Here is a 22,803-nt window from a genome sequence, read left to right as displayed (position 1 = left end):
TATATATGGTATTAGTTTTCTTTTCAGTTGATTGACCATTATTTCTTTTTGCTTATCGAATTCTGTAATCTTGCTATCATTTTATTCCACTCATGATAAAAATTAAAAATGGTTTAACTAAAAATGCGAAAACTCGCCAAGGCTACTTTGCTTGCACAATACTAAAACTACTATAACCCTAAACAAATTTGGCGAAACCTTTCAGCTGAGAATAAAAGGAATAAAGTAAATTCTTTCTCGGTTAAACATTTTTCATTTTGTTCTACGATAATAAATTCAAGAAAATATTTTGCATACTGTCCATTCCAACTAAATGCTGCTGTAAAATATGATTAGTTAAATTAATTTAAGATTAAAAAAAAACTCATATTCTTACAAATTCATACAAAACAATAAAAAATTTTACCTGGTATTACGTTATCCAATTTTGTTAATCCAGACTTTTCTTGTTTACGCTTCCACCATTTAATACTTTTTTGAAAGAAATAAGAAAAACTAACATTATTTTGAGAAGCTCGGGAATACTCTTAGGGGACGAATTAATTTCTGTAGCTGAAAGCAAACTAAGACACATCGATTGCGTTAATAAATACTCAGAACAAACTGCCTGTGTTTACGTCAACAGACACACGTGATGCGCAACGTGGCAATGTTTTAGGTGCAGACGCAGTTTTATAAATCACCGCAAGGTAGCGTATTCGAGCGCTGGAGTTCCGAATAGATTTACAACACACAAATCGAAAAGTTGCATTGAAAGCTAGCCACTCAGTCACTGAGGCTACATGCTCCATAAACGGTATTAAAGGATTCAGGAGTGCCTCTTCCTTCCAACCAGGGTATCTCCCCCCCCCCTCCACCATCCAAATACCAAAAACACCCTCGCTCTAGATGGAGACCCTGCCTTTAAAAAATGAAAATAAATTCCCCCAAAAAGCCCCCCCCCCCTCATAAAATTTCAATGGCGCAATAACAACCGACTGAAAAGATGTTCACATTTCTATACAAGTATCTGAAGGTTGTAAAAGAGCTTTCTTTGGCACTAATTGCGGGACTCTCAGTAACCGTTTTTTAACAGGACAATACTCGGTCACAGCAAGGACATCAGCAGGAGGATTCCTCTCTCACATTATCACCATTCTCTGGCCAGCTCGATCCATTGATTTGTCACAGCTTGAGCATGTAAAGGATCACTTTAGACCAATGGTGCCCATGGTCTAGGAAGATTGGGCGCCGAGCACATTGAACGCCGGGAACTTTGGGCGCCAGGCATATAAAGCGCCGAGCACATTGGGCCAATGTTCCCACGCCCAATCTTCTTATTTCGTGGTGCACAACCTACGGCCAAACTCAGCCCGCGAACATATGATCCGTGCGGCCCATAATGCTAGAAATCGAAAAGCACGATTACTGACGTTATAAATAAGGAGCCAAATATTCAGAAATTAGTTTCTGAAAAACAGATGTATTTAACAAAAGAAGTAGTAAATAATAATTATAACAACTATTGGTTTTTTAATTTTCTTTCCTTTTCCATATTTTCCCATGTCCCATGTTTTTTCGAGGAAAAAAAATAAGTAAAAAAATAAGTACTTTCAAATTTTATGAGTTCTGTTCAACGAGAATAAAAAGGAGCAGCTCTCGAGTAGAAAAAGGTTGGGCACCATGCACTGCTTCTCAGACAGTAACTTGGACGGCCTATGAGTTTGATCGAATTTTTCGGACTTTTCCAGTAAATGTCGTAATGTAGATAGAGAAATGACATAGGTAGCACATTGTTAAATGATCATTTTGTAATCACTTTCTTCTATCAATGTTGTCCTGAAGTAAAATTTCGTTTCATTCTAATAACTCCTTTTTGGTGCGTCATTTTTTTTTTTTTTTGTAACGGAGTGAATTTTATGAAGGGAAATGAGGGGCAAAAAAGTGAGATAGTTAAGATGACTGAGCTTTTTCAAAATGAACCAAATGGAAATTTATTTTGAAAATTGTCACATAAAGCAAGAATATTCTATTTTAAAAAAATGTATTGAAACAGCTTTTTTTGGAGAAGGGGGGGGGGCTGTAAATTTGCGCCTTCAAAAAAAAAAAAAAAAAAAAGAAATTTTTCGTTTCTTTTTTTTTTCCATTGGGCAATGTGAAAAATAAAATGTTCTTCCAATAAAATATTTTCTATTCAATTATAGAAAATATTTTTGATCAATGAATCGTCGCAAGGTTTAATGAATAAATGAAAAGATCCTGAAGCAATAAACTGAAAATTAAATTACTTAACTAACATGCGAAGAAAAATTAATGAACACGTAATATAGTGAATGAATGAGAACATAAGGGAAAGAATCTACATGAGAAAATATTCAGTTTACGTTGGATCTCAGCTAAATTTGACAGGGAAGTACTTTTGGGCACCCGAGAAGGAACGGGGGGAGGGGGGGCGAACGACGAAATGCTACCGTACCGTTTGAATTGTATTTTCAGGACCTGAAAATGATGTTTTTCTACATGAGGGCGAAAAAATGCTTGTAAAACTTCGAATAAAATATATATAGACCCCCCTCCCTGATTTTTCTGCTTCAGATAAAATGTGTTCCAAGGTAATTAGAATGTGAATTAACTAATTTCATGCTACAATGTAGGTAAGCCTTCAATTAGGGAATAGATTCGACCTTACTCTCAATTCAAAATCTTCCCTTCAAAGATCAAGTTACAACAGGGTTCATACTCAATTTCAGAAATTAAATGAAGGAAGGAGTAAAATGAGATTTTGAAGGAGTACTTTTGGAATATCCTTATATATATAAAATTTGTCACTTTTTTTTTCAACAGATTTGAACCCCTTCCCCCTTCGTCACACTTTACTTTTCTCCTTCCCTTGTCACAAGTCCTATTTTTCATAAACATCTATATATATAATTCTCTTACGTGCCGGCAAATGAAGGGGTGAATTTCTAAACCTCTGTTGGCAACACTTCGCCGATAAATCATGTAAACAAACTTCTACGTTGTTTTGAAATCTTGAATCACAGAATACTCAACGAACTTTTTTTTTTTTTTGAGATGAGTTTGAGTCGGGCTGTGGCCCATTTCAACCTTAATCAGCAAAGAAAAGCTCAAAGAAGGCAGGAAACCGTTCTTGAATCCAATTTAAGACGAGCCATTTCCAGAGTTGTATTCTCTGATTCGCTGCCGATAATTTTTAGCGGCTGGGGAATTTTCAGTCAGCAGTTCCTTCAACAGATCAGGTGCGTCACACAATGCCGGTAACCGCACCTTTCCGTCATGGCAACATTTAGTATATTTATTTGCAGTATTACGCTCTTTCTGCCAATAAAGAGCACCACAAAATTCGCATTCTTCACACATTGCTCCACAATCATGTTCATCGGCAATGTTGTTTTGAACGCGTAGGCGCTTTGAGCGTCGTCTATTCTCTGCTTCAGTACGACAGTTCAGTTCAAAATGAATAACCGAGAAAGAATTTACTTTATTCCTTTTATTCTCAGCTGAAAGGTTTCGCCAAATTTGTTTAGGGTTATAGTAGTTTTAGTATTGTGCAAGCAAAGTAGCCTTGGCGAGTTTTCGCGTTTTTAGTTAAACCATTTTTTGTTCGTGACGTGGCAAGGATTCAGAATAACAACATGAAGGACAAACGTTTGAGAAAATATGTTTGGTGCTCTCTGAGCCTGTTTTTAGTCATGGCCAGCTCTATGTGGCATTATCAAGAACAAGATCTTTTGAAGCAGTGTCAGTTGTGGCTCCCAAACGGGACATTTTTAATTGTGTATATGAGGAAGTTTTCTCAGATTAGAATATATAAGAGTGTAAATATGTAAATATATAAGAGTGTAAATAATGTAAATACATCCCTCGGGGGAGCCTGTAACCCCTAGAGGGCGCGTCCCCAGGTGGCGGATAGGGGAATGCCTTCATTGGTTTTCCAATGGGTGGTAGAAGGGAAATAAAATACCTTCCGCGGACCAACAGGTAGAAGTGCAATCTCTCCAAAGCAATGACAGACACTTTTGTATCTATAATGGTAAAGTTGTGCACATTGCCAAGGCAGTCATCTTACATACAGCAAAGTTAAACTGTCGAAAATCTGGCTAAAGCAGACAAATTAACATTATGAACGTAATTTTCATATTGGTTAAATGGATGGTGACCTAAATGCAATTACCAACTTTAATTTTTACGGAAAATTTTAGCTAGGCTAATGTATTGGCATACAGCGAGCGAGCGAAGCGAGCATGGATCGCGAAGCGAGCATGGATCGCGAAGCGATCCACAGGGAACTGCGTAAGCAGTTCCGGGGGTTGGCGAGCGATAGCGAGCAGGGGGCGATAGCCCCCTAGTATTGTTATAATAACTATGTGATGTCACTTTTTGCCACCCTCTCTTCCTCTTGTCACAATTTCATGAACCCATCTCCCCTCAAGGCATGACATCACTTGTGGATGACTATTTTTACAATGCCAAAACTGCAATTTAATAAACAATTGTTTTTTTAACAAAATCACTTAATATAGTACATCTACTAATGTATTTTCAATATTTAAATATTGAACGAGCTGACTTTTGCTACTGAGAGTGTGGTGGAGTTAAAAGCAATAATCATAATACTTGACAAAATAGCCAAGCACCATTTAAGCATGATTTAATTCACTTATGAAATGTCTTAGTCATCGAATAATACTTTCACTTTCAACTTTTATGACTTCTATAACCAATTTATAAATCACTTTATAAAAAAAAATATATCAAATTACTAAATTAAAATCGCTCTAATACATTCGCCCTTGTGACAAAGCTAAGTTGTCGATCGAAGTATTTTAAATTACTGTCATAGAAAACGATTATGTAGTCTTGATCTAAAAAAAGGAGTTTTGAAGGAGTTAAAACAAAAATGAAGGAGTTTGAAGGGCCCTTCAAAAAATTTTCCTAAATGAAGGAGTTTTGAAGGAGCGTACGAACCCTGTACAAGCATCAAGGAAAACACAATGAACCCACCAAAGATTTATCTATTGCCCCCTGTGTCCGAGTAGGCAGATAAGACCTCTTGGAGGGGGTGGGGTGGGGAAGGTTCTAAGTCTCAATTGTCGACAGGATTGATTGGATCTTCTTACCACATTTTAATGGGTTCTATTTGCAGGAAAAAACGATTGCTTGTATAACAATGACTAAAGAAGTAAAAAGGAAAATAACGAAAAACGCACAGATGGTCCTTCATATGAGAGATGCCATAGCTTCATAAATGAGAAAGTCCTGAAGTTTTCCCATGCCCAGGGGTAGAAGTGACCGACTTGTCACATATAGGACATTTTCCACAAAAAATATAAGACAAATATAGGACACATTATACGAATATTTTTGCTATGAAAAAAGAAATAATACATATCATATATTATTCAATTATTCTTATCAATGATTTTATTTAAAAAAAACAAAATACCTTACATCTATAATGACTTTCCTGTAGTTGAAAGAAGAATATTCCGATCAGAAAATGCATCAAACACAAAAATATACCAACGAAAACAAAAACCATGATAGAAAACAAAACAAACGGATGTTGCCCCCCCCCCCCCTCCCAATGCAAAATTCTAAAACCAACCATACCATACTATACTAAAACCACCACTAGTTCTCGAAACTCCACCCACTATAGAGTGACTTCACATTGCTGTAGCTAATGAGAGAAGATGCTTGTTGCAGAATTTAGTCATTTGAGTTTTTTAATTTGAAATTCGTTTGGGCACGTACTTTCAGCGAAAAATCCGATGTCAGAAAGTTTATTTACAGTTCTTTTTAAAAGATATATACGGTATAAAACAGGAATATAAGACATTTTTGAAAAATATAGGAAATATAGGACCATTTTGAGGCTTTTTTTGAAAACATAGGAAATATAGGATATATAGGACTACTTCGACCCCTGCATACCCGTTTTTTCCAGTACTTTTAGGTCACCTTTGATGGCATTTGGGGAAGGAATGGGACATGGGCGATATTGTCCTCAAATAAAATTTTCTGAAACTGTGAAAAAGCTCGATCCCCCCCCCCTCCCGTAAAAACTCTTCAAATATGCATACAAATTCATAGCAAAGCACCATTTTAAGTTTTTTTTTTTTTTAAATAATTTCAGTTTTAGAATGTGTTGTCAGCCCAAAATTTTTGGCGTGAAAGTGTTTTGAACTTGAAGTGAAGTCATACAACAGCAATTGCAGGCTATCTTTGATGATGTTAGAGGGAGAATTGAGGCAATGAGAAGCAAAGGCATGTAAGTGGACATTTAATAGTTTTGAGCAAAATGCATTTAAAGTTGTGGTTCTTGGTAGGCTTTCATTGGATTTTTTTTATTAAATCATGCTGTATAGCAGCAAGTACCAGGGCTACTAGTACCATCTCTTGCCCTAAGACAGAGGAGAGGTTCACCTACCATTTTTGCTGGTTATCTCCAAATTTTTAGTTTTGTTACTTTGCTTTTCACTGTCTCAATTAAAGAGTTTGAACTCTCCCCTGGAAATTAGTGCTTCTAAAATCGCAAGTGTAGGCCTTTTTTATTCATTCGCACTTTATGAATTAAAGGTCAGTTTTATGCACAGCCTTCTGTATACTAGAAAGGTTTTCAGGCAAAATCAACCAAGCGACACCACAAAAACTGTGTGAGCAGTTTCGGGTGTTGAAGAGTGGCAGCATTCTAATACATTTTAACAATAACATTTAATTGTTGGCAGAATGTGTCATTTGATCAGACTTGTTGGGAGAAATTTGGAGACAGATTCATCGTCCTGTATAGAATACAGCAGATGAAAATGAACAAATATTTCACCAATATCCTTCTAAGAAAAGACAGTAAAACAGAATGAGACAAGAGACAAACAAAATTTGTCTTAAAAATTTTATTTTCAACAAAAAATAGCCTACTATCTTGCAAAAGTTTGTAAGTAGGCAAGTAATAACTATGCAGTATACAAAATAAAATGTTATGGACTCTACAAGTGCAAATACAAATTCTTGCTGCCATTATAAGACTAGGGCAACTACGGCCTATTACACAATGAAATATACATTTTTCTTTTAGCCAAAAATTCATGCAAGTGCATTTGTGCTACAGAGGGTGGGTGTTAACTTTCTAAAAAGCCATCATAGGATTAAAAGCCATCAATATGTTCAGTTTAAATCTTCTCCTGAGTAGTATTTTAAAATTGTGCAGCAATTTTTGTACAGAATCTATTTTACAACAAGCATATAGGAGGAAAAAAATATCACAACACATGGAAGTTGAAAATTACAATAGTTATCTATCAAAAATAATCAGATACATGTCCATTCATATCATTATTGTAGAAAAATATCCAGGTATTGATCAATTCCTCAACAAGTGTACATTTCATAAATAAAATATTTTTTGCCTTTGTTTATCTCATCACTAAAAATTTCAGTACAAAAATATTCAAGTGCAGATTTGTTATAAATGACAATCATTAAAAAGTTAGTGCTTTAAAAAACAATTTTCCTGCTACAATTAGTGCAAAAAAAAAAAAAAAAAGACATGAATGATAGTTAATGTTTCAATACTGATTTCTATGTGTTTTTGTCTTTAAAATACCTTGATTTTTAATTTAAGATATAGGCAAAAGCTTTTCTATATAACACACATTCATAACTCTTGTACTTTTTGTACAATGTAAAAAAAAAGGATGTAGGTATTGATTCAATGTATTACTCTTACTTACACAACTGCAAAGTGTAATAAAAACAGAATAAGTCAAACCTTAAATATGTCCAGCAATTTTTATTCTATTTTAATACGACTATTTTAGGGTTGCTAACCATAGAGAAACAATTTGAGGAGCATTTGTGGTGATTTTGAGGAGCAACTCAGTATTTTAAACAAAGTTCAATAAAAAAAACTAACCACTAATCTAAAATTTTTTTTTTTGAGCTTCTATAATTATTTAAAGCACTAGCATAAAAATTTAAAAACAGCTTTGGATACTATGTCATGCTTGAAAACGCTCAGCCGGGAAATGCGGAACAAAGACACTTTTTTTGCAGAGCTGCAGAGTTTCGCTATTTTTAGTTTCAGAGCAGTTGGCAACCTTGCTATTTCAATTGCTTTGTAGTGAAACATGATGATACAAATGTTTATCTCCCTCCCTTAAAAAAGGAGGGGGGCTCTTTAAAATGTCTTTGAAAAAAAAATTTAATAGTCAATTTAAAATTTTTGATTCCTATAAAATTACACAAAATAAATAGCTAAAAATAATTACACCCGACTATCTCAACAGCGAGCCACCTACTGAAATTTCTTAAGTAATGAATATTTTTAAAAACAATTGAGTGAATCTTTCTGGCAAAAACTAAAATTCATTTACATAAATCAATTTTGCACAAAAATACTTCTTTATTGTTATTATCAAAGATCTGAATTTGAGCGTAATTTCCAGTGTCAGAAAGCATTTAGTCTATATTCATTTGTTACTGAACGAAAAAAAAAGAAGAGGACGTTACAGATAAGCTTAGAAAATACTAACCTAAAGACATCAACAAATTCCCATTGATTGAACAGTATAAAAAATTCAAATTTGAATCTAGACGTCATAATAAAGCCAAAAATGTTTCTCGGGTATTCAAACAAAAAACCTAAGGTGCCATTTTTGATAAACACATATGAGGTTACAAAAAAAAAAAGAATCCATTAAATAGAAATGATGCACACAATATGTACTTAAATTTTTTCACCCTCGCAAATATTTTTAAAGAACTTGCTTTAAGTTGTATTTAAGGTAAGACAGACACTTATAAATGTAACACTGCAACTGCAAACACACATCTCACACTTGTACACAAGAGTCATTTTGCTTATTCAAAATTTGTACTATGTATCAGTCACCACATACTAACAAAAGAAGGTTTTCTATAGACTAGTATTTGAAATAAACATACATAAAAAAGAATACCTCATAATTTTTTTTTTTTTTTAAGCAACTGGACTAGTCTCAATAGCATCTAAAAAATATGTACCAATACATTATGCAAGTTTTACTATTTTATAGCTCCAGCATAAGATATAGCACTGATTTTAAAATTGTATTGCGAAACTCTGAATTGGAAATAAAATTTAAAACTTAAAAATGTTACACTAAATTTGTAATTAAATCATAAAAGTTTTCAGAAAAGGAAAAAAAAAGATGACATTCTATCACAATTATTAGGTCATCATACACATTTTTGAAATAAATCAACTGGATTATCTTCAATCAATCAATCTCTATAATATAGCTGACAGCCGATAAATAAATGGACATTAATAAATTTATAAATATAACAAAGAAACATTAAGTGATTAAATAAGAAAATGTAACACCTTTATCAGCTTAACTAGATAATATACATGCATGAGCGCATGCAGTGCATGAATACATCACTAAGTTATGCATCAATATTAAAAATTTATTTATTGTTATTTTAAAAATTTTCAGAAAAATTAATGTTTGCTTTCGTGTGATAAAAAGACGCTAAAGCAGCGGTTGGCAACCCGTTGATCGGGATCGATTGGTCGATCTCGAGCCTATTTTCAGTCGATCTCAACAATATTTTTCCTTGGCTTCTATCAGAGTACCATATCAGAGAAACGATATTGGGTTTAACGTCCAAATTATTTGAAAAATTTCCAAACTTTTTATGTTCAGCGGAACTTTTTATGGTCACTATTTTATCAATTTTAAAACAAGGGGACAAACAATTTTAAAACTTATGGGTGAAAATATTTCTATGTGAGTTAACAGTGTTCACATAACATTAGCTTATCAAATTAAAGCAACTATTTAATAAGTAGTAAAGTCTATTTTGATAAGATTTTGCCTATAACTTGAAGTCAACATAGTCTCAACTTAACCACGAATGCAACACGACCGTTTAATTCCTCCCCCTACCCCCACCTCCCCGAAGGTGATCTTTGTATTCACCGAACTTGGAAAGTAGATCTCCAGTCGATTTAGGTTGCCGATCGCTGTGTTAAAGGCTTCCAGTTACATCTACCAACTGTCTATTGGTTTTCATATTTGCAGATAGTTTTGAGTTATGTGCACATATACTTTATACTTTTACATTGCTATAATTATTACAGGGGTGATTGTGAGTTCATCAAAAAATACCTGAAGGTTTGAAAGCGAGAACAGGGGGGGGGGGGGGGGGATCTTTGGTCCCTATTACTTAAGTGCACCTTTGCCATAGTATTAAATAGTTCTGAGTCAAAATATTGTGTGTACATTTGATTAAATTTTTAATGGATTACAAAGTTACGAGTTGGTGTTATACAAATTATCTTGACATTTGTTCATCTTAAGGGATAGGTGTCCATCTTAAGGCACTTGCATGTATATTTGATGAGTATTATATAATTTTTTAAAAATGTGGAGGTAGGGAGATAAAAGCAAAACAAAAAAAAAAATCCGGTATTTTCGAACATAAAAATACCGGAAATACCTCCGAAAATACCGGAAATTCGGTAAAATACCGGAACACAATCACCCCTGTTATCAGTTAAAACACATAAAAACTTTAGGAAAGGCTAGTTAAAAATGTAAGCCAAAAGTTTAAGTGAAAACCAGTCTGAGTACTTCAGAAAAATTGTTGATCATTAAAACTTCCTTCTTTAAAATTACTCATAACTTCGAAAATAGCGAGAATTCAAAAGGGAATTTTTAGTACAGAATTTAAGAACTCTAAAACTCAAAAAAATTTGGATATAAAAATGATTGTAACAAAAACAAGAAAGGATCAAATACATCTCAATCCAAGTTGAGGGGGCGGGGATGATCTGACAGGAATTATTGTAATGAGAAACATATCCCAAAATTGAATTAAAAATTTTTGTTTGATCAAGATCTGTTTGAAATTTTCTAAATATCTCGATTTTCTATGAAATATCACTCATGACACTGATTTGAATTAAAAAATATATTGGGTATTAGTTGTAACAGTAGAAATAATTTCTAAACATTTTCTTATTGGCCTTTTTCTTTTTTGGTTTTGCAGGATAGTTTTACCTGATAAGCTTCCAGTCAATCAAAGTTTTTGAGAATTGCTTATTTCAGATAAATACATTAAATGCAAGAACAGGATGGATATGAACAAGCATAATACAAAATATTTGATCATACATAGTTGCTTTAATGAAAATAGAAAAAAAAAAATATTTTTAAGAGAAAAGGCATACATTTACAAGATTTTACACAAGACCAAATGTTGTTTTAAAACTTAAGTGGACTCTCAGCATGATTCAGAATTTCAAGGTTTTGGTGATTGAAAAATCAACTGTAGCTTTAAATGATTGAAAGAAAGAGAGTAATTTCTCATTATTTCATTTTTGTTGTATGACTTATTTTCATTATTTTTTTAAAAATTAAACCGATATCGAATAATTTTTATATTGCAGGATGAAAAAATTAAGTCTTATTTTTTAAATTGCTTTCTTAGTAGAAGATGCTATTAAAGGATTAACAAATTCATACATTTTAAACCTGATAGCTACATTGAATACCAAGCCTTAAATAATCTGGCATTATGCAATTAAAATATTATTGTAAATAAAACTAGAATTTATCACAGAAAAGTGAAAATGTTATAATAATAAAAAAAAAACATGACTTGAGTAAACTTTTCTCAAGACAGTGTGAATTTTTTAGAAACTAGGAGGAAGCTCGACTGCCCCCCCCCCTAAAAGCTCTTCTACTATGCATACAAAAATCATTGATAAAAATCTTTCTAAAATATTTTTTTTTACAATAATTTTTCAGTTTTATAATATATTGCCAGTTTAAAATTTTCAGGAACGGCAACCCAAACTTTTCGGAATTGTCTGAAATTTCGGATCAGCTGGCATTATACGCCAACAACGTCTAGATCACTTTAAATTAAAGTGCCTTTAGCCCTTTGATCTGTGGTTTCATGTGTTCAGTAACAATATGTTCAATCAAATTTCACTAATCATATAGATTTCTCAGGGGGGTGTATGGTAAAATCCTCCCCAAAACAAAAGCTTGGTTACAGTCCTTGTTTGACACCACTAGCTAACACAAACTAGTTAAAAAAAACTTGGTTAATAAATCGACTAACACAGCAACAAAAAACCCAGAGAAAGTATTGATTTAGTATGAAGTGAAATCAACTAAATGAAAACAACATGATTATTAAATTAGCTTTTAAGGATTTTACTTCTTCAATTATTTCCTTAAGGATACATTTATTGCCAACAAGAGTTTTAACAACAGGTCTCCTTTGAACTCAAGAAAATGATTAGTGTATATTTTATTGGAGTTTTCTTTTCTTTTAGAGTCAAAATAAACCACTTTTTTAAAGATCAATTATTATTCATAGATAGTCTTGCCAGTACATAAGATTCTTTAAAAAGGAAGCAGATTTAGAACAAATAAATGAGGAAATAAAAATTATCACAGTACAAAAAAATAACTAAAAGCATGATCAGAAATAAAACAAAAAATATATCAGCAAAACTCTGTATTCTTCTCAGTGAGGTTAATTCAGAGGAAAACAAAGACTAGAATAGTGCAAAAAATTTTAACCTACAAATAGGAATGTTAGAGAAAAGTACATAAAGTTGTTTTACATCAATGTATTTCTAAAACCATCTGTCATTTGAAAATGTTTTTAAAACACAACTAATTAACAAATCAGAAAAATCACCATTTTAGAAAATTGTCAAATACAAGAAATGTTATTGACATTTGTATAAGTTTCAAGAAAGGAATATATATGTCAATACTTAAAAACACCAATAAATATTTAAAAAATAAAAAACAGAATTTTTGAAATTAGTTTTCCATCAACCCTCAATACCAATTAACATTTAAGAATTTCACATCTACAAAAATTTTCTTTTGACTAGATACATTTAATAAAATGCCAAATGGGTCATGAATAAAACATTTTGTTTCTTCTGTTTTAATGAATCATAAATTTAAGAACAATTTACAAAAATACATTTTTAAAACTTCATTCAATCTCAATCAAAGATCAATTTCCAAGAAATTGAACACCAAGCATAGCAATTTTTTCATTCTCTGACAAATAAATCAAAGAGTTATGACTTTTCCATTCAATTTTAAATAAATATGTTTGCAACATCCTTTCTAATGCTATCAACATTCATTAACCCATTAAACGGTGGTACAGCAGTTGTACTTGAAGTTCTCAGAAGTGAAGATTCCAAACTTAATTGTTATGTTCAGAACAAAGAATTTCTGAAGAATTTGCATAGAATAAATGTGTGAAAAAAATTGTCATTTATTCAAAAAATTGAGATATGGACATTTTAACCACCAGTGTTTACTAACCCTGATGACACTGAAAAAATTTTAAATCCCCTCCCCCTCCCAAAAAAAGTACACTCACAGATTGGTTGTGGTGACTTTATTTGAGGATGCTGGATTGGGCAAAGTTCACTCATTTGCCAAATCTAAAAGATGGCTTATGTAATCACGTATCAAAATGCATTTCATAAAATACAGCAACAAAGTACATCAATCACAAATGATAACTTACGGGCCAAGACAGTAAAAGTATTAAGTTTTTCAGCAAGATTTCATAGCAATAACCACAACATACATACTAGTTTTATTCAGCTACAACCAGTGCTTAGTTGAGAGTTGGGAGGGGGGGGGGGGAGTGGTTTTGGTCCTCCAAAGTATTTGTTACATTACTTAAAAATAATGTAAATTCGATCTAAATCGGTTTTAGACCACATTTTTTTAAAAAGTAAATGTCCACTTTCTGAGATCTTAAACTTAAGATGGAAACTCAATATGCTCACTCGGAATTTCACGACTTCTGCATGAAGTGCCCGCTGCCCCTCCATAAAATAACTGGAATTCTAGTGTTTACAAGCAGCACAAACACAACCAACCAGAGTGCTACTGTCAAGAAACTTCCGAAACAATTGCTGTACCACTCCAACTCCAGGGACTTGAGCGTGATGCTACTACTGAGCTAAATAATTAACTGGAGTACTCTTTGAAATGTCTAGTCTACTAGTATATGACAGCAGAAGATAGGTCACATTCAGCAACGAATCTTAAGTTCTGACCTTCCTGAGTGTTTCGATTTAGGCACCAAAACACTCTTGCATAGACAAATTGAACCATTGCATTATGTTATTTTCATTAAGCAAATTATCTAGGTGATAAGGTAACTCCAATAATGATCTTTGCTTTGGGCGGATGGCATTCCAGCTAGCTAAATAGCTCAGTGTTTATTTTCTTAAATGTAACCATTCACAGATGGTTTACAAGGAATCAAAAAAGTAATTGGAAAAAAAAAAAAAGAGAACCAAGAATGTTGTTAAGTGAGAAGAATACTTATAAATTCAAAGAATCTTTAAAAAAATTTCTTATCAAATTCATCCCATAACTGAATCTTGAGATTTCTCTGAAAAAATATCACCATTCAAGGTGGGCACTCAAACATTTCACCATATTTGTAAGAAAGAAGAGTCTTACTAGAAAATTAGTCAACAAAAATTTACTGGAATGTTAAACAATAAAAATTTCAAACATTAACAGAAACATACATTTTCCAAAGCATAGATTGTCCAAATACCTGCATACGTTTAGAGCAAAAAAGTGATAAAGAGTATTCATTAGTTCATGAATCACATGAAAAATTCTTTATCACCAGTAACTTTGAGGCGACAAAATGGACAGTTCTGGAGTAAGCATGACGAGCAAAATTCAACTTCGGAAAAGAAAAGCTGCAGTCGGGAATTCACAAGTTTTACCATTCTTTGTGCGATACACAGAAAATCCACTTAAATGCAGGGAAACTGGAAAAGAAAAATAATAACATCAGCTTGTTTAAGTCAGAAACTCAATTTTAACATGTACAGTTGACTATAGTATAAGGTTACTTTTCTTTAGTCTTGGCTCATTGAATAGGAATTCTGTGCTATGAATTATTGGACATATGGTCAGGTCTTGAATACCATAATTGCTTGTCTGATGTTCTTTGTCTAATCTCAATGTCACACAGGTCTTATTTTTCTCTACTACCATAGTATAAAGTGCAGAGAATGTACGGAACATAATGACGCAGTGATCTGAAGCTTTGACAAAAGCACAGAAACTCCCTCAGAGCATAAATATAACTTTATTAAAAACAAACAAAATATTTATTGATTCTATTAGTTTTAATTAATTCAAATTTATTAAAAGTTACAGAAAAAGGTTTATCTTATGAATCAGTTATAAGGTCACTTCACATATACGGTCAGTTTCAGAAAGTACCGAGGGATAAGCTTATATTGAGGTTCAAATGTATGGTCCAGTCTTAACATTGTCTACAGAAATAATTTTTATTTTCGAAAAACAAATTTGTCTGTAACACCAACTAAAAAGACAGTCTTGACCATTTGAACAGGAACAACATGCAAAAAGTCAAGGCACTTTTGTCACAAAATCGCCAATGGGGTGCTATTTAAATGCATTGGCAGGAAATAATCACAGAAATAAAAATGTGTGGGGCATGTTGTTTTACTATGAATAAAAATTTAAAGAAAAAGAAGAAAAAAAAGGTTGCGGTGAAGCACTTTGAAGCAGTGTGTTGTAGTTCCGTTTTGGTATATATGTCTGTAAATTTCTTGCCAGTACAAGCGATAGAAAAAAAAAAGATTCTAATTTTTAAACAGAAGGCAGAAAAGTTGAAATAGTTATAAGTTATAAACACAGACCAGGGCGGATTTAGAAGGGACCATGCTCCCATCTCTTGAACCTTCAAAGTTTTGGAATTATTTTGTAGGGGACACAAAGCCCACTGAACGAATGAAAACACTAAAAATATAGCGACTCATCACATCTGTTTTACTTTAAAAGAAATTTAAGTTCTAGTAGGGGCTGAAATATTTAAATTTATTTTCAAAATGTTCCTACATCGTTCATGATACTAACTTAGAGGATCATTCAACTCAATTTTGTGTAAAACTTTAGAAATTAAAATACTCCAAAATAAAATGTCCAAGTACTTTCTTTTTTCTTCTTCTTTTTTTTAAACTGCATATCTTACATAAAAAATTAGCAATTAATGTTAAACAGTTTTAAATTGACTTTAAGTCTATTCAGGGGCTCCCCAACTTTTTCGATTCACGGCACGCTTTGAAGAATTAGCATTTCCTCATAGCACCCTACTCTATCTGTTATATACACATATATCGATACCATGAAAACCACGTGACGCCCTTCGCCTCCCCCTACGGCACCCCAGGGAGCCGCAGCACCCAGCTTGAGAACCCCTGTCTCCAAGGATTTAAAAAGAATTGAGAAGTAACAAAATTAAATTTAACATCTGAGTGTTTTCTCTTACATTAAAATTACTTTAAATGTGATTAAATTAGTAAATAAGAACTTGAATATTGTTTTCCACTGTGGTACTGCACTATAATTTTCACTTACTGTATCAAAAACATATGTTTGTTTACCAGTGCCAAATACAGAGAAATCCGGTAACAACGATCTTCAAGGGACCGCAAATTTTTATTGTTACAGGAATTGCATTGTAATGGAATTCAAGCATCGTAATGGAAATTAAATTCGGACTGAAAATTTATTGAATCAAATATTTAGTTGTAACGGGATTTCACTGTTCTGAAACTTTTGTCTGCTGGTTTGACAAATTTGGATTTTTTTTTTTTTTTTTTAATGATGCTTAGTGTCTCTTTATTGCACGTCAGTTCATGTGCATGTTCATACTTAATCATTTGGTAAAACTCAAACTTTTATTCGATAAATTGAGAATTTCCCCTACCAGAATTTTAAAGGTTGGATCGCCCCTGTATGCAACTATTTGGTTACAGCATTCAAATTTTTAGCCAAACGTGAACAGCCAAATTGGCTAATATGAAGTACCTATGCCAACATGGTTGAAAGTACAGTAAAAGCCCTCTGATGCAGACACTAACAGGACAAATTTTTTTGTCCACAAGAGAGGTGTCCACAGGACAGGAGTTTAATAATGTTATTTGAATGGAATCGGGAAATCAAAAGTTGTCCACATAAGAGGGGCGTCCGCATATGAGGGGCTTCCGTTAGGAGGGGTTTTACTGTATAACCAAGTAAATGACAATTAGGGGGATACTTTGTGTATTCAATCCCACATGCAAAGAATGTTGCTCTCAGGATAGGAAAGGAAGAAAGAAAGAAAAGAGATCAAACCTGAAAGACATTAATAGGAGTTAGTATAGGCAGCAAAGATAAATCATTTAGGGCATAGCGGTTCACTTGATTCATTAGAGAATGAGCTTGGCGAGTTAGCTCAATCTGATCGGGTGTGCGTCCAAATGCAACCATTTCCCATTCCGCACTATGCTGGAAGACAAGAAATGATCAATTGTAAATTAAGAAAGTTACTGAAAGTTTTTAAAGAAAATACTACCACTTGTTAAATGAAATGTATGCGATTTCTGTATTTAATATCAGAGATGTGTTCCATACTGTTCTTAGAGGACTGCCATTATTCCCCTCTCTCCCCCTAAATGATTAATTATCCAAGCACCCCTAATTGAATCCCAAACTGTCATGAGTAATAAAGGCTGCTTGTTGTAAGTTTAAAATACTATAAATTTCATAAGTTTTCTAATTAAAAAAAAAGCATATTATACAAAGATATATGCACACAAATATCAAGTCTACAGTTGAGGCAGACCTACCTGGCAGTATCATAACACTATGATTAGGACATGTGACGTCATCACAACACTGCCAAGTGAGGTTTGCCATACCTATAGCTGTAAGTCAAAACATATTAATTTAATAAAATTACAGGAAACTCCCAGTTGCACACAGAATTGGGTGGCGAAAGTGCTGCGGATAGGCCGCAAAATGGTTAAAATGAGGGACAAATAAGTTGTTCTTCCTCAAAAACTTAAATGTATTGATGCATAATACTTTCTTCAAACAGTGAAAATACATATGTGCAATACAGTAAAAATGTTTTGTATTTCGGTACAACAGAACTTCACATCAACGAAGAACGAGTGCATGTACGATGAAGAAAGTACAATAAATAAATAAATAAAACAAAAACAACCGAATTTATTTACAATTTTTCGACAATAAAACAGCCGTTGGTATTTGCTTTTTACTATGAAAATACATGTCTCTGATTGTTAAATGAGTTGTAGATAATTGGGAGTTTACTGTTCCGATAATAGAATTTTCAAGAAAATGATCTGTAACGTTTTTAATAGTTAAAAAACCATAAAATAAGTAGATTTGATGACAATTACAAAGTCTTAAAACTCCTGTTAAGCTTTTTCTTCTAATAGACAATTTAATATAAATACCTTTTCTGTGAAAGGCAAAGAATTGCTTGGTGGCTGCATATACTGCAGCTCAGGCTCACTCATTTCACTGAGAATCTGATACTACAAAGAAAAAAAGGTACAATAAAACATTTTGCAACTTACATGGCTTTTATTTTAAAATAAGCTTAATATTATATACAGAGGATGGAACAAATTAAAATTCCTAGCTCCTTTACACCTATAATGTCGGGCCCGTTATAAATTTAATATTGTGACTTGGCCGTTTTAAACACAGGGCACCATGCAAACTACTACTTTGAGGGTCCATGAAAATATATTGTTAATGAAATGCAGTTGGATCTGGAACTCCGAGAAACACAAGTGTGAGCTCAGTGTAGTTTCCAACATCTAAAAGATGTTAATAGTTTATCAATGCATAAATATATTTCATTGTAAATAGTCTTTCTTTAAAATGCTAAGTTTACTTTGAATACTTATTTGAAAACCCACTTTTAGAAATTTGATTTATCTCTAAAGCTAAGAAATTGAATTTACACGAACAGGTGTCATCCCCTTCAGGGAGAAAAAATTCAAGCACTTTTCACGAGCCAAAAAATACTTTTCAAGGTTACCCTAAATTTGTATTATAAATATCGCATGCAAATTTCATTTAATGCAAACATATAAATAATGAGCAGTAACATAAAAGGTATAGGAAAACAAACTGCATCTGCAACAAGAAACACTTTCATAAAAGATCTAATGTATTGAGTTTTTCTAAAAATGGCTGAAAAGTTCAGTCATAAAGAGGAGCAGATCACATGAGGCTTCATTTTGCAGTTTTCATGTTCAAAGTACAGTCGGATCTCCATATATTGAAATAGCAAATTCCCAGAAAAAAATTTGATATATAGAAATTTCGATATATAGAAACAGTCTTATTTTATCCTAAAATTCCCCTAACACATTAAAATTAGTTAATTTTCGTGTATGAAACCCAATTTCTAATTTATACGAGCTTTGGATAAAATGAAAGTTAATAATTTAAAAAATAACAGATATTGCATTTTTGCGCCTTCATTCATCTTCATTCTTCGGCAATCAGGGTTCATACACTTTTGGTTAAAAAAAGTTCCCTGACTTTTCCAGGTTGTTTTTTTAGAAAATTCCAGGTTACTCGCTTCATTAAAAATTTAAGTTTAAATAGTAATATTTTCAAAATAATTAAAATTGTTTAAAGTAGCAATGCAGAAGAACTAAAACTTCTCCCCTTAGATTGAAAAAAAAAAAAAAAAAAACTTGGATTTTTTTTCCTTTGTTTTCTCTGTCAAAATTTTAAGTCTTTTTAAAACATTTTGTTCAAAATTGTTTTAATTTGTTTACTATTTGTTGAAAACAGAGTACTTTCAACTTATTTTAGTGTTTTTTTTGATGTCACGCGTAATATTATAGCGTTTTGCTGTAGTCCTGCAGCAACCTTTTAGCATCCACTTTTGGTGTACAATACTTTTTATTTTCTTATAAGTAGGTTACACAAAACATATTGAGCAAAATGCAAAGCTAAATTTTAGTATAAATATGGTTAACTTGTTGCATCAATTGGCATACCATGTAATGCATAGTAACAAAAATCAACATCCGCCGATCATAGGCCAATGCCAATAATCTTTTTTTTTTTCCACATATTAAAGGATGCTTACATTAAAATTTCAAATTTTCTTTTCCAGAAAGTATTAGTTTATTTTCAAAAATTCACAACTTTTTGCACATTTTAATGTTATTTTCAATGTTACTCATTGATATAAACATCCAATTCTGTTTCTGGAAGTTTAAGTCTACTTCCATTGTGCAAACGATCAAATATGGCGACAAAGTGAAAAATTTAAAATAATATGTAGATTTTTGGATTTGTAGTACAAAAGTAGTAATAAATAATTAATAATCCTTAAAAGGATACAATAAAAGCAAAATAGTCAGTATTTAGCACATAAGAGTCTAAATCAATTAAAACAAAAAAATGTTATGAAGATTAAATTTTGCATTTTTCCAGAAAATAATTACAAATTATCCGGAAAAAAAGGGCACAATTTGTGTTGTTTTCAATAATTTGCATTGCAATTAACATCCAATGCCGTTTTCGGGAACTTAGGCACTTAAAAAGTCTTGTGTACTTCCATCTTGGGAATGACCAAATATGGCGGCTATGTCCAAAAATAAGAAATAACTTTTTTAATTTGTCGCATGAAGACAATTAAAAAATAATTAATCTTCATGAAACTACAATTCATTGAAAAGTTTTTATCACATTTGCGTCCAAGGCAGTGAGGATAAGATTAAGTTTTAAAAACAAAATTTTTCATTTCTCAAGAAAATTATTTTAAATAACAATAGAAAACAATTTGTAGACCATTTTTTGTTATTTTCATCAGTTTTCAATTAGAGAAAACATCCAATTCTGCTTTGTTTTTAGAAACTTAGGCATTTTAGGATCGTATCTACATCTATCTTGTGAATGACCAAAGATGGCGACTACGTTTCACACGTAGCTGAAATGATTTTCCGATCAAAAAAAAAAACTATTTTCCCCGATCGACCTTCCCACATCTACAGGTTGTGCTTCCGAAGCAGTAAATTGTCTTCTCTCCTTTTGAGTTTGTGCATAATTGCTGTTCACCTGATTTTTTTTCCCTTGGGAACTACTGAGAGCCAAAAACGGCAGCTGCTGAAGATTTTTTGGGTCGCCACTTTTTTCATTGCTTTAAAATTGTTACAATTTTTTTTTAAATACATCGATAAAAATGAAGATTAGATCTCATAAAACCAAATTCCCTGGGAAAAAATTGGGAAAAGAAAAATTTTGGGGACACATTTGGAAAATTCCCTGACATTTTTGACTATGTCATTTTCCATGATAATTCCAAGTTTTCCCGGAGTGTACGAACCCTGAACCGAATAGAATGTTGTGGCAACCCATCTAAAACTTTAGGCAGTAGAAAGAAATGCGTTCCCCTCACTGACTCCATGTAAGAAAATCTTCGCTCTTTTGGCGAATTTTTCGTTGTGAAAAAAAAAAACGTTCATTTCTCGATCGGTTTTTAAGTGCCAGCGTCGGTTTAGATAAAAATTTGCAATTTTTTTCGTGAAATCACAATAAAAACGAAGACTAGATCTCATGGTACTTAATTCCTTGGGGGAAAAAATGGAAAAATAATTTTTGGAGGACAAAATTTGAAAACTCCCTGACTTTTCCCTGACATTTTTGACAGTGTCATTTTCCCTGACAATTCCCGGTTTTCCCGGAATTCCCGGAGCGTACGAACCCTGGCAATTCAACTTGATCTGCAACATTAGGGGATTTTCTTTTTGACAATGTAATCGAGAGAAAAGTAAAAAATCAACCTACTTAACTTGAATAATTTTTATTGCAGCTAAAAAGACTAGAAATGATAATCAACAGACAAAAGGGATAACTTGAAACTAATTTTACAATGTTACTGGTTATAAGATTTGAAACAAACTTGAGAGAATTTAAGAACTCCAGAACGAAACAACGACCTAACTACACACCCCTCAACCTTAGATTCCTTATGAGTTTAGTAGCAAATTTTAGTGAACATAATTTTCTCCCCTAACCTTAATTTCTCATGAGAAAAAGTCTAAAGTGGAAAATTTTTTACGAATGTTTCGAAAAAAAAATCGATATATAGAGATTTTTTTTGATATATATTGTTACAAATTCTGTAAATAGTAATTATTGTAGTACCGTAACCAGTAAATATTTCCCGTAATGAATATACAGCCCATATACATTCGGTTGAAGTATACAGGGTTCATACTCTATTTGGATGAAAAAATTCCATGACTTTTCCAAGACTTTTTCATGACTTCAATGAAAATTTTCATGACCTCGTTACATGAAGAGAATAGCACTATTTAATCTCAAACTTGGTAATATTTTGAAATGAGCATTAGCAAAACGTCTAGTATATGAATGCCACAGCCTCATTGAAGCACTTACTCGTAACGGAAAAAATAGAAGTGCACACTTAAAAAACTAAACTATTCTTATTTGTCTTCATCATATAAATTTTCGTAAAGTAAAAATGCAGTGAAACAAATATGATGATGCTTAAGTGTCTGATACTTTTTTTTAAAAACAGGCAGAATGATATTGAATGGGTCAAAGGTCATCACTAAGTTTCAATAAATTTGCTTCAAAAGTTACCTTTTAGTGTCAACAGTGCCTTTAATCATCCACGTAACTTGACAGTATTTTGGTTCTTTAAAGTAAAGCCACATAGTTTAGTTCTTTTTATGTTTTTAAACCAGATCTTTTTTGAAAAAAACATTCAGTAATGAATCAATCTTCTAATTCAAAAGTATATTTGTTTTGTTTACAAATTTGCACATTTTCAAATGCATATAAATTAATAGGTTCAGAAATTCCAGAACATGTTTAATTCTTGACATTGAACGTAGTAGTGGGTCGC

At 32.4% G+C, this 22,803-nt stretch overlaps 1 protein-coding gene across 1 annotated transcript in view; it reads right to left on the bottom strand.

Moving 5' to 3' along the window:
- Positions 1-17,216: 17,216 nt before the first annotated feature.
- Positions 17,217-22,803, bottom strand: part of LOC129216793 (transcriptional activator Myb-like) — a 111,382-nt gene continuing 105,795 nt past the window's right edge. The window contains exons 12-13 of the mRNA XM_054851009.1: positions 18,353-18,433; positions 17,217-17,375 (exon numbers count right to left, since the gene is read on the bottom strand). Of these exons, the coding sequence (XP_054706984.1) occupies positions 17,217-17,375; positions 18,353-18,433 (240 nt within the window). The remainder of the gene's footprint in view (positions 17,376-18,352; positions 18,434-22,803) is intronic.

The sequence above is a fragment of the Uloborus diversus genome, chromosome 2 (genome assembly GCF_026930045.1).
Source record: "Uloborus diversus isolate 005 chromosome 2, Udiv.v.3.1, whole genome shotgun sequence".
Classification (NCBI taxonomy): domain Eukaryota; kingdom Metazoa; phylum Arthropoda; class Arachnida; order Araneae; family Uloboridae; genus Uloborus; species Uloborus diversus.
This window is presented reverse-complemented; position numbering and strand designations above follow the sequence as displayed.